This window comes from Wolffia australiana, chromosome 11 (assembly GCF_029677425.1).
Source record: "Wolffia australiana isolate 7733 chromosome 11, ASM2967742v1".
NCBI classification, from domain to species: Eukaryota; Viridiplantae; Streptophyta; class Magnoliopsida; order Alismatales; family Araceae; genus Wolffia; species Wolffia australiana.
Window position 1 is genome coordinate 4615382 of NC_135845.1, and position 13670 is coordinate 4629051.

The 13670-nt window shown below is 41.8% G+C and overlaps 1 protein-coding gene across 2 annotated transcripts; it reads right to left on the reverse strand.

The window, feature by feature from the left end:
• Positions 1 to 814: 814 nt before the first annotated feature.
• Positions 815 to 9064, reverse strand: COX15 (cytochrome c oxidase 15). 2 transcript variants are annotated; one of them, XM_078583259.1, is made up of 7 exons: positions 8821 to 9064; positions 7777 to 8090; positions 6927 to 7152; positions 6065 to 6310; positions 5854 to 5964; positions 4527 to 4658; positions 815 to 1127 (listed from the first exon to the last, which is right to left on the reverse strand). In XM_078583259.1, exons 1-7 carry the CDS (start codon positions 9010 to 9012, stop codon positions 954 to 956), a joined length of 1395 nt encoding a protein of 464 aa, XP_078439385.1. In that variant the 5' UTR covers positions 9013 to 9064; the 3' UTR covers positions 815 to 953. The 2 variants fall into 2 exon arrangements, with proteins under 2 accessions (XP_078439385.1, XP_078439386.1); XM_078583260.1 differs by having other exon boundaries at positions 7777 to 8140; positions 8821 to 8959.
• Positions 9065 to 13670: the final 4606 nt, after the last annotated feature.

Consider the following 13670-nt stretch of genomic DNA (forward strand, 5'->3'; position numbering starts at 1 on the left):
TGAGATGATAACGGGGATGGGGGATCACTGGACGGCCATGGAGATGGGACCGAGACAGGGAGGATCGAGATAGCGAGCAAAGAGGCCGATCTTACCTTATGTCCTTACTGCCCTCCTCAAGGAAGGGCTACACTTATTTATAGGAAAAAGGAAGCAGTCTACCCTAAACATCAGATGACTAAAGTGCCCCCCCCCCAATGGGCTAAAATACCTAAAATACCCTTGGGGTAGAGGATCCTATTAATAAGACTAATCTTAATCTACAAAACCATGGGAAAGATGGAACATTTTATGAAAGGTGAGAAATGTCAATGGACTAAAAAAAATAATGTCTCGCTAGCATTATGAGCTAGTCTTCAAATTTAGGGGAAAAAAAGCTCATCTTCAAAGTGATTTCGGGCTGTAGTTTGAAATATTTAGAGACCAATATTTCCGCAACAGTCAGGAGTGATTTTCGTGTTAAGCTAGCAGAAGAAGTTATCTTCAAAAGTTGGAAAAAATGTTCTCGTCAAAAAGGTTACTGGCTTGTGTGAAATAATGTGGTAATTCTAGGAGGACAAGAAAATGCTTACCAAGAAAAATGAAATCATTCTCCCAAACATCAGATATTTGATTTTACTTCCGAAGGATTTTGCACTAGTAAGGGACCAATATTTCCTCAATATTCAGAAGAAAATATTATCTTGCTTGGATAGGAGAAAAGAATAATTTCCAAAACATGGAAAAAATTAATCCTCGTCAAATGTTTTTAAGCAAATGTTAATTATATGACTAATTTTTTCTCAATATTCAGGAGGAAATATAAACATGCTCGTCTAAAGACAAAAGGCAAAAATCCAAAACATGGAAATAATACATCATTGCCATAGAGTTTGGAGGCGGTTATGAAATATATTAAATGGGAGCCAATATTTCATCACATTCAGGACTATAAAAAAAATGTGATTAATGAGTCATGGCATAGATTTGGGCAGCGAGGCCAGGGATTTGAGCAGGCCAGGTGAGGGCTTTCTCACCACATGAGATAATAGGACCATGAGAGAGAGCAAAGTCAATGCTCCAGCTTGATGGGCAGAGCCCAGAGAGACCGGAACATACGAAAGAAGAGTCGTGATCCCGAGAGTTACCTGCACCAGTGGACCCCGCAATGTCGTCAGCTTTTCGTCCTCAAAAGAGCATCAAATATAATGTGATTTCTGTGAGGTGGATCTTATAAAACTATGCCTATTAATTAGTTTTCCTTTGATGCATTTTTTAAGTTTAATTCATGAATTTTAGCCCAAGATTTTGTCAGTGGAGAGAAAAAAGAGACCACTCCTTTTTGATGCTTACCATGAACTAGTAAAAGCACGATAAGAATAAAGATAGATATGCCCAGAGTGGTTTATGTATTTCCCACTGATGGGAAATGCGAGAACTTTGATTCATGAATCCAACCTGAACAAAGTTTCAAGAAATATATCCTTCCAAAATCTAGATTCATCTATAGATCAACGGATTCTAGAGATAGAGGGTTGACTTTGCATCCCTAATTCCTTTCTTACTCTTCTAACGCCTCTGTGGTCCAGAGGCAGAATCAAAGCTGAAAGAGCGGAGACGGCCATGTGGGCAACAGTAGCTGGCAACAAAACGGCAGAAGCGGGCTGTGCAGTGCGGTGACATGGCCACCAGGGAAACGGAGACCGTTGAACTGGAAGCAAGAGGTGATCCAGGTTTCAGGTTATCGACATGCTCCAATGTCTGCAAGATGCTGTCACAGGACGTCTCTACGCGAGAGAGTGATACGAACCGGGATCAAGGTTCGTATCGGAAGGAGGGTGAGGGCGAGGCAAGGTAGACGTTCCCGAGGTAGGAGAGTCGAAACGGGAATGGTCTGAGAGGAGGCCGAGCAGAGGGGGTAGGGATCGGCCAGGGAAGAGCCGCCTGAAGACGCGGTGATGTAGAAACGATCACGAGGATGGGGATTGTAGAGGGAGACGGAGCATGAATATAAGAAGAGGCAAGATGGGAGGGAAAACCAGTCACTTAAGAAAACAATTTCCAGTCTGCCCTCCTAGGAGGGCTGTGCTATTTAAAGGAAACATGGGAGAAAAAAGGGCCTACATGCCCTAAATGATCAAAGGATGAGAATGCCCCAAACAAGGGTCGGCGATCCTATCAGAAAGTTGGACTTCCAAGATGGAAGGATTAAGCAGCTCCAATACCGTTGATAAGAACAATAGCACTTTTAGGGGAAGATAGAGATAGTGGTGGAAGACTGGCAGTAAGATTGCCACAGGATGAGAGGATAAGAGGGTTGATGCTGACCCTGAAGGGGAGAACATTTGTAGAGGCACGAGGTAGAATATTATTAAAATTCAAGCACCTACAGCTGTGCTTAAAGCTATAGTTGATAACGTGGGCGGTACTTTTCCTCTTTAAGCCGGATATTGGGCTTCAACACTCGCCCATAACGCCTATTTATGGCCCAAGCATGAAGAGTGTTGCCTCTTGGATTTGAACTTGAGACATGCCTCTGATAACATATTAAGATTCAGGTGCTTACCATTGTGCTAAAAGCCATAGCTTTTAGCACGTGTGTTGCCAACAACATTCTCCCCGAACACCTGATGCGTAGGCTCATCATGGAGTGCCTGGATTTTGATAAGTTCTTTAATAGAATTGGAAGTTGGCACATGACAAGTGAATTATAAATATTGAGGGGGCGATTCCAGAATCAATAGTTAAATCTTCATTTCTGTTCCCGATCTGGGAGGAAGAGTCGTGCTCAGCTGCATGGACGCCAAAGAGCTCTGCGACCAGAGGGGAGGAGAAGGGCATCGATCCTCTCCAGTTCTTCACACCTCTTCTTTTTTTCCCTTTTGATCTTCTCTCTGATTTCCTGTGTTTTCGTTGGACTAGACTTGAATGTGCTTAGGTATTTGAATATTTTTCCTGGAAGTTACTCATTTGTCCTAAATCTTGGATACAAGTACAGGTCCTTGTATCAGAGTCCTCAACCTAGCTTTGATATCATATTAAGACTGAAGCGCCTGCTACTGTCGTAAAAGCTATGGCAGATAGTGAGGGCTCTACTACCTTGTTAAGCATGACATTGAGCTTCAAAAATGATGACAGCCACAAGAAAAAGGATACCAGGAAGAGCATCCCCCAGGAGGAGAGGGAACAGTCACTTTCAATTACTTCTTGGCTGCCTATTTAATGGGAAATACATGTTGAATAGAAATGACAAAAATACCCCGTATTGGATCATATCAGTTTTTAAGACTACATAAATCCCTGGATACAAGAATGAATATAAAAGTGTAAGGTCTGTAAATTGAAGAAGACTCTTATGATCTCAACCAATCTCCTTGAATGTGATTTGCTCGGCCCATGAAGAGACTACACTCTCTGTAACGATCATTAATTGACAGCCTAATTGTCTAAGTGGACGATAATCTTATTACTGGGAACAAAACAGTTGAGGCCAAGTGCCTGCAGGAATCACTTCAAGGGATAGTTCCAGTACATCTTGGGCATGGAGGTGACCTATTCTATCACTGAGATCTTTCTGTCATAGCAAAATGATACCTGGATCTTCTGAAGCAGGTCAATTTGCGTGTAAACTTATAAGAACACCAGTCTACCCAAATCGAACATTAAACAAAGAGGAAGATAACCATCTGTGAACAGGGACTCATATCAACAACAGTTTGGGAAATCAATAAAATCTAAACCATACTATGTATAACAGTGATGTGAGCATGCTCAGCCATTATATGCAGGTCCTTGGGAAATCCACCTGTAATTTGTCCATCTGGTCCGGGCATAGCCGAGGGGTACACCTGGACAAGGCTTAGGAGGTATCGCTTTCACAAGAGGCCTACTGAAAGCGATGTTATTTGCACTGATGCCAACTATACTGGTTATGTGGTAGATCAAAGATCAATCTCTGGATACCATGCTTATTTAACTGCAATCCTGGTGGAGCTGGAACTTGCCTAGAGTGAACAATGTCATATGATCTAAAACTCATCAAGGTTATGAGAAAAGAATTTACAAATTCCAACAGTTAGCTAAAGAAATTTATCTTAGATGTGAGTGTTAACTGGAGAAGCCTTCTTTATTCTGTTTTTTTTTTTTATATATTTCTTAGTGAGTAGTGGGCCCCACCTTTGTAATAAGTAATGGGCCTGTCAAATGTACCCAATCCGTGTACCCCTTATTAAATGTACACGGGAAAACATGAGGGTTTAAGCTGTGTTGTGTTTTTCTATTCTGCTCTCCTCTCTCCCACCTTGCCTCATGACCTAGAGTTAGGTCAACCAAGCTAACAGTGAGAAATAGACCTGAATTAGAGAAGCTTACATAGAGAGCACTTTACTACGTGTTTTGTTCATGCATAATTATTTGCCGGATAAAATTTGGAACTTTCACGACTTCCAAATCATATAAGAAAGCTAGTTAAAAATAAACTTGAAAATGAAGGAGAAAAAATACGCATCAACAAGTATGAAATGAAAGGTAAGGCATGTTGGAAGCACCTGAAGCGCAGCCATTCCAAGTGTGCTCCCTATTAAAGACCTTATGGCTGGATGCAAGTCCATCTTCCTGCTGGCCAGCCACAAACCACCGATGGAGAGCAGACTCGTAGTTGCAAGGATACGATGATCGAGCTGTAATTTTTTATTGAAAGTTAAAAATAAATACAAATTGAAAATATAAAGAACATAAATAAATTAATTAATTAATGAGTTACAATTCTCAGGGAAAGCAACAAGATAATAGAAGGGAAAGTAGAACTAACAATAGTCCCTATACCGGAAGGTGTCAGGATGTGAGCATACAATGGGGAGGATGGGAAGTCTTTCTTCATACCCTTGTGTTTTCAGCCTTTTATCATTTTCTACTGATCTTGCAGGAGTTCAAAGAATTACTCCCCGTTCAAATTAGGTGAGAGAAGTTACTAATCTGAAATGTACAACTGAAGAGAACTTTGCAAAGGTTTTTGTCACATCTGACAAGCTTACCTCCTCAGCATGAAGTTAAATCAAATATTTCTTTGTCACAGATTATGATCCAATTGCCAGGCGCTCTCAGATTATCTTCCTTGGTATAAAAAAAATGATCCAATTGCAAGGAAACTAAGCAAGTTTCTGAGGAATATTACTAGAGAGGGACCCCACAGAAGGCTTTTTTGTGATTTTTTTTCTCTGAGGAATGGATGTCCACAAATGCCCCTACTGACTGGATTTTCCTAATACCCATAATAAAAAAAGTTCGTAACAATACTCCACATTCCTTTCTGCATTTTTATTTCTACTCTTTTCACCAGAAGAATTATCTTGGATAGATATACTAATTTGAGTTCATTCTTGCGGAGGACTATGCTGATAAGAACCTGATTATTCTTATCGGATTAAGATGGGGATTGAGGAAAAATGGCAATAAGATCGTCGCCCAGAACTCAGACTGAGGAGGAGAGGACCGGGAAGATCATCAGCCATGGAAGGTAGGCAGGGAGAAGAGCGTTGCTGGAGAGGAGATTGGAAATCAACTGACTTCCATATACTTCTTGGCTGCCCTCCTAAAGAGAGGATGCCCTATTTATAGATAAACGGAAATAAAAAAAATACCCCTAGCTGGTAAAATGACAAGAAATTCCCTAGATACGATGGGGATCCTATCATATGCCTCATAGGATTAACCCTACTTTGGGAACAATAATACAGTTAAGTACTTTTGTAAAATTCTTTCCCTCACCACAATACTTTCAAAGGTAGGAGTTCATCAGCTACATACATGCGATGATCAACCATCAGAAAGCAAAACTTTACAAAGACCCAAATGACAGGAGGTAGTGAAACTGACCTGAACGGTTGATGTATTCTCAAAAAAATTCCGCAAAATGGGCTCCATGCTGAGGACATCATCAGGGATCCACGTGTCACCCATCTTGGGAAAAGTATTGAACGCATGTCCCTACAATTTATTTATAATTAGCGGCATGAAAGGCACTACATGACATTAAAAACACCAGAAAGATGAGAGGGGCAAAGCTGAAGCAAGTTCTATAATGTACCGCATCATTCCCTGCCACGAATGCACCAGAGATGGCTGTGATGCCAACAATGGCACAAGTAGGGAGAACAAACTTTCTCACCCTAGCTGCTTCCTTGACCCAGTTCACAGTGCCAGCTGGAGGTTCTGGCATGACCACGGAAAGAGCAGTCCAAAGGAGACCACAGTATATGATGCATGCAGATGTGAGATGAGCAGCAAGACGATAGGGACTGACCCGGGGTTGAACATATTCAGAAGGAGGCTCCTACAATTAAGATGAAGAATGATAAGCGTAAAATGCAAATTCAATCCTGGATGCAGAATGGCTTGTATCACCCATTAGTTAGGTTCTCAGAAAGAGATGCGATGATTTTTCATCTCGTTCAGGCCCCTGAACCGAAGTGAGGACAAAGTTTTTGCTCCAGGGACACTGGACAGGAAGATTTTCAGTGCCAGGAAGAGGGTCCAGACGCCAACAGGACAAAAAGGATGGTTCATTAAGCCCACAAGTAAGATAATAATATTTTAATCAATTTATAATCATAATAAAATATAAGTTAATATATTTTATTATTTGAATCCTGGGCCCCACACCATATTGTCTTGCAACGAAACTGGACGACTCTGGGATGTGGAGAATTGGACAGCACAAAAAATCATTGACAATTGAGGATGAACGTTGTCATGTATTGTCCAATCGTCCAGTCCGGGGACGAAATGAACCTTATTTAAAATTGATATTTCCTTCCTACATGACGAGAAAATCCATAAACTTTAGCTGAACTCAGCCCACCAGTTTTAGTTCCTACTTCCATGCCCCATTCACAGGATCCCAACCTGATCAAACCTAAATGGAGCAGATTAAATAGAACGGACGTTACCTCCAAGCCACTTTTAACCATCCACCAACCTATGAATCCCTGTCCAGCACCAAGTGCAAGAAGAGCAGAGAGTCGCAAACCCAGCTGGCGAGTAATTAAACCTTTCGTGGTAAAATATGCAAAGGGAAGAGCAAACACAATACCCAGCCCCCTTCCCCACATTCTATGTGCATACTCCATCCAATATATGAATTTAAAGTCTTCCATGCTCATCCCTTTGTTTACTCTGCAGGAATCATCAGTCACTCATGAATGTCATTCAGCACTAATGCTCTTTAAACAGGATTATGAAATATGAAAAATAGGAGAAAATTAAAAGATCCAAAACGCTACGCTAATAGAAGAGGAGAGATGTTCGCAATGACTACCACAATCAAGCCGCTCCACGGGCCCGTAACTTCGCCCGTTTTTTAATATGTCAGAGTGAGGACAAGATGTCTAAACGCTCAAGATGACAACCAAAATGCTACGGCTAGTCGGTTGAGGGCTTTGAATGCCGAAAACTTAGAAACCAGAGAAGACACTGAAGAGAGTGACAACAAGATGTGTAAACGTAAAAAGCGAAGTCAGAGAGATAACTCTTTCATACGATTCCAAAATCTTCCCCCAAAAAAATTAGACAAAAATAGCAACCTAAATAACCCGTGCAAAAAATTCAAGCGAATTTCCAGCATAAAAATACCCAGGAAGGAAGAAGTTGTTCTCCGCATAATATTTAGTAATGTAGCATATTTGACGGAAATGAAAGCAAAAAATTTAATGAAAATTCGCTCTGGATTAAAGTTTTGCGAGAGGATATGATGGGAATGGACAAAATTTCTGGAAGAAATCAAAGGAGACATAGTTTTACCGTTTGTACTCTGGCGACTGCTGATACTTTTGAAACTCAAGTTGCCATTCTTCTTCAGATAATGGAGGCAAGGTACCGGTAAATTTCCAGTCCGTCATTGACAGACCTGATCGGGTGAGTCGAGTTATACCACCAAGTACAACCATGCTGAAAACCCATGCCGCACAGCCAAAGAGCCATATCCCAACCTTCTTTTCAGCAGCAACACCTTCCGTGACAAGCAATTTTAACCCTTCACTGGCAGCTTTACTACTCCTAATTCTCCCCAAGGTTGCAGATGACGACATGTTCCTAAATGGCTGCCCCCAAAACACCTGGCAACGAGATAACTTCTTTTAAGAAACCCAGACTAGCCGCAAAATCCCTAAAATAAGACATCCCAAGAATCACAGAGTAAGAAGATGAACACTGAACATACAATCAGGCACAATTGAGAAACAATCCCCCAAATTACACAATCACGAACCATTGAAGCCAAAGAAGCACGATACTAGTGCTGCGGAAAAGCTAAAACACAGAAAAAAACTGGGCCTTAAACGAAGCACCCCCTGTCGATGAAATAACTTCTTTAGGGTCTTCTTTTAAGAAATCCTTAAATTAGACATATTCCATGACGAAAATGCAATGCTCCAAGAACCAATGCGTACATAAGAAGATGAAATACAGAATAACAAAATAAGATGACCATAAAATCAGGCACATTCGCGAGAAAAACTAATGAAATATAGACAACTAATAAAAGATGCAGCGAAAAGACGACAATAAAATAAACCATTTGACCTTTGAGGAAGTAGATACCTGACAATGCTATGACTTCTTTTAAGAAACCAAGGCAGGCTGAAAAACCCCTAATTTAGACATGTTCCTAGGTGAAAACGTAATATTAAAATAACCAGAGCATAAAAGGATTAAAACGGCGCAAACAACCATTCAGGATCGCGAAAAAACACGCGAATTCCACAATCACGAGCAATTGACTTAAAAGAAACAGGAAAACGAAACAAAAACGCAGCGAACATAGTAAAATACATAAAATAGTTGGACCTTAGACGGAGACTTAAATCCGTAGAAGAACCCATATCTCGCCAGAGGACCTGCGGAGGCCTGCTGCGAAACCGCCGATTCCAAGCTAGGTTGTACAAATCTCCCTCCATTGGCAACCCTAGAAAAGCTCCTAGCTTGCCTTGGGAGAGAAGCAACCCGCCGTACTAAGGAGACGAGCCTACCTTCCACCATCGCCTTCCCTCTTCCGAACAACTCTCCGGAGAGAAAGAACAGAAAAAGAAAAAAATACCATAGCCAATAGCTCAGGGTTTATATATAGTTTCTACGGATCGGAGACGAGTACGTAACGAACTGAGTTGACTCGCCGAGTTGGAAAACAAAGGAAGGAAAGAAACCCAGAAAAGGCCCAAACCCATTATCAGAGGCCCAATTAGAGGTTTATGATTTCTCATTGGGGATCAGCCTGTGCTTTGTAGACCTGTGACTTCGTCTCACACGGTCAAATCCCGAGCTAGGTCTCTTGCTCAAATCTGATGTGTGCCGGCCTCAGTGCTCGGAGCAAAACACTAAGCAGCATTGATCTCTTGCAGCGGAAGTCTTTGCAATTGCTTAAGATCGCATAGAAAGGGTTCGAGGAGATGGTGGGGACGCAGCCCCGTCAGGAAATAGGGTCATTGCATTCATATCATGAAAGGTTACATCGTAGTTGGGACAATTAAATGGGGGAAGACGAGGGGTGATACAAACGAACGAGACGAGGTGCCTCGCGCCAAGGTAGTGTCACCTCTCCGCCTTAAGGACGCTGCTCCGCATGCGAGCGTCCACTCTGCCGCTACACATGTGCCCCAGGCCGAGTGCCGCGCGCCCGCGGGCGTGGCGATCACACATGCCACCCCTGCCTTGACAATCACACACGCCACCAGCGCCTGCGCTGACACCTTCGCGCACAGTCTGCGTGACGCCGCCGCATTCGACGCCTCAAGCTGGGTGCTCCGCGCCCAGCACTACCCGCGGGAGCGCTAGGCACCCTCTATGCTGCCTCGGCGCTCTCAGTGCGTCACATGCCTTAGCCTCCTGGCAGGATGTCTACCTACCCTGTGCCATGCACATGTAGTATGCGCGCTGCCCTTGCGGCCACTGCGCGACACCCCGCACAGCTCCGCTTGCTGCACCCCCAGCACGCCGCCCGACTTGCGCGTCCCGCGCGCATGCGCGGCACTTCTCGCTCCCGCGCGGCGCTCGGCGCCCGCGTGTGGCGCTTGGCGCTGGCGCGCGCGCTCTCAAGCCTGTCGGCTCGTGCGCCCAGCACGCACGAACTTCACCTGATCCGTCCCGCCTTGGGCATGAACGGGCACGCGCACCATCTGTAGTGTATCACCACATATAGGGGCAACGGCCTGAAAGATCAGGTTTGGGCATCACTACCCATAGATAACTCAGTCGTTAAGTATTGTGAGTCTCCAATATGGATACGCCCTCCCAATAAGCATGCAAGCCTCTAGGCAGGGAATGCCGCCTAGTTAGGCGCCTAACACTTAGCCTGACTATCCATCACTTGGGTAATTAGGTTTGGCACTTCCCAACAATGTTGCCGTATGTATGGCGTTGATGGTGTCAACATCAATGTCAAAGTCAACGTCATTGTCCACATCAATGTGAACATCAACGTCAATGTCAACACCGATGCCAGCATCAACGTTAAGAAGCATCAACCATCCACTAGTTGAAAGTTTCCTTAAGTATCAACCTAAATGATGATGGGGATACCAAATCATTGGGTTAACAGCCAACATCAAAGTAAAAGTGAGAGTGATTGATGGTTCGGCAATGACGGTGTCAACATCAAATTCAACATAAATGTTAACGTCAATGTCAACGTTAATGTCTACATCAATGTCAACGTCAAAGTCAAAGTCAACGTTAATGTCAACATCAATGTCAACGTCAAAGTCAAAGGAAACGTCAACGTCAATGTCAAAGTCAACATCATCGTCAACATCAATGTGAACATCAATGTCAATGTCGACACCGACACCAACATCAACGTTAACGAGCATCAACCATCCACTAGTTGAAAGTTTCCTTCAATGTCAACATAAATGATGATAGGGATACTGAATCATTGGGTGAACAGCCAATGGAAATTTTTGTGGGTATTTGCTTGCTATTTGAGAGCTCATAAGAAAATGAGGGTGATTGCTCTTTAAGCCCTAAATAATTTAGGCAACATTCTAGTACTGTCAGTGCATGTTTTTTCCATGAAATCATCTTTCCCAGTACAGTTTGAAGTTATAATTAGGTATAAATCATCAAGAAACAAGATGATGATTGCTATATGCAGGTAAAAAGGTTGAAGGTTGTGAATGAGCATTTCACCAGCAAAAGACACCTTTCAGATATGACCCTCATATTCAACATCATTCCTTAGAATGTATATGTGTATATTATTGATGGTGACTTTCCCACATGATCAACATTAGAGAAAAATATTGATACAATAGTGTGTATGAATCCAAATTCTACACTGTGTTTCTCTTGATGATGTGGAGCAATAAGAGGCACATAATTTTGAAATGTTGATATCAATCTAGGTGATGTTGTGCTCCAAGTTAGACTCATGGTAAAAAAATATTAACTTTCTCCAAGTGAAGGTAAAAGAATCTCAAGACATGAAGAGACAAGAAACAGCCCAACCACAAGTACAACAACATGTTAAAAGAGACATTCGTAATGAAAAATCTCTTCAATATATGGTAAGAGACATATTCTGTACCATGGAGAATGATATCACAGTCTCTAATTATGAGGGGGGATATGTTGGAGGACTTCAATAAAACCTGTCATTGATTCATTAAAGCAAACACATCACGTCAACAGATCCAAGTCAATAATAGTTACAAATGCAATCCATATTATAAGAGTCCATATTGATGAGATTGTATGAGGCATATGTCTTCACCAAAACTAGATTATTATTTTATTGTTGAAATAAATCCCAAGTTTCTATGGTAGAATGTGGAATATATCAATATCATGGTGTATAGGGATAGATGAAGAACCTCCGTATGTCACCGGCATGATGTCAACGTCCAAGGTTCTTGATGCCGGGCACTAGCTTGTCATATGGTGCAGTAAAGAAACTCCTCTTTGAGCTCCCAATACAAGGGAGTAACCACCAAGGAGTAATGAAGACAATAAAAAAGGGAGAGAGAAGAGCAGAGAGGAAGAGATAAGAAGAATGAACAATAGAAACACCACTTGACGGCTGAAAATGAATCAATGGGGGTGAAAACCCCTTTAAATAAGAGGGAAAGGGCCTCCAGATGGGCCCTTTCCTCACAAAATGATAAGGGGGGGGGCTTAGATTTCTGTACGCCCCTCTCTTAGAGGGGCTTTGACCAGTCAATCCCCCTCCCCCTCTCTCCACATTCTCCTAATGGGGGGACCGACAAATCCCCAACATTTATTCATGTGTCATCAATAATGCATGTGTGCCAAATTCTGAAGAAATAAATTGGGATAATATAACCTTGGATAGCCAGGCAGCCACCTTTGCTTTCCTTCTAAACCTATAGGACACTACATCTCTTAATCATGGCACAATACTAGATCTGCTGGATTTTTTGTGGGCTTCAACTGATTAATAAGAGTACATAAGACGTTTGGACAACTGAGACGATTAGCAAAGACATGCCAGATCAGCTCATTCAAACCCTCATTAAGCCACTTATGTAGAAAATATCTTTATTGCCTTTATATAGCTTTGACTTGTTGCCTACTCAGTGTGACCATGCTCCCCAAGTTACATCTGTACATTGTGGTTCAATGGGTCTCTCAAAATATTCCAGATGTCGGCATTGCCAACTACCTTTTTATTTTAGCATTTAGATGTATCTTGATATTCCTCTATGAATGATTAATGTACTCCATAGGAGAAATGTAAATATATTCATGCTAGTGGACCTGCATGGACGAAACCAAAAGGGAGACATAGAGATGCTACAGTTCAATTCTGATGTAAGGAAAATTGGGGAATGATCCGACTAATGACAAGGGAGGATTGTGACTAATAAAGGGAATTCCATTATGACAATGTCATGTTCCACAACTCATTATTACTTGTTTCACCATGTCCAGACTTTTTTTGTACTTGGAGGCTCTAGTAGACCGACCAAATCATTAATACATTCATATTGCAAGCTGTTGGGACTCATACTCCATGACATTCAACCATCCCTAATTATTCAAAAAATTATGTTTGTGGGTTTAAGTTGTTGCTTTAATTTAGTCTTTACCAATTATAATATTTATGTAGTCTCCAAATAATTACTCTATATAAAATATAGTGCAAGTAAGGGGTTCAAGCACAGGGAAGCATGAACTCAACTTCTATATTTTTATGAGATTGGAATGAGAGAAACTACTTTATATTTGAGATTTGTGTTTTCTAGGATATTATAGAATTTTTAATTTTTATTTTGACACATAATGGAATTACATGATTAAATATATTTTATACGAAGTTTCCTAATTTGATTTAATTTTAAAAAACAGAAAATACCAAAAAGTATCTCACCCGCAGCTACAAGGGTGGCACATGAATTTGTGTGTACATCAATGCTTGGTTGTGTGTGAGAATGGGTGCCAAAATAGCAGGGTCAAAGGGAAATATTGGACCTAAAAACCCTCTCATGGACTTAGTATCCATGTTTAGATTTCTATCTCAGTTCAGAGAGTGCCCTCTACAAAACAAGGGGGGAGCCCATGTGCCCCTTCAGGCTAGTAGTCATAGAGCATACAGTTGCACTTGCAAGATATGCTAGCATGGGCTGGCATATGCATGGCTACATTCAGAAACAATGGGTAATGTGATAAAACAGAAATTGGGT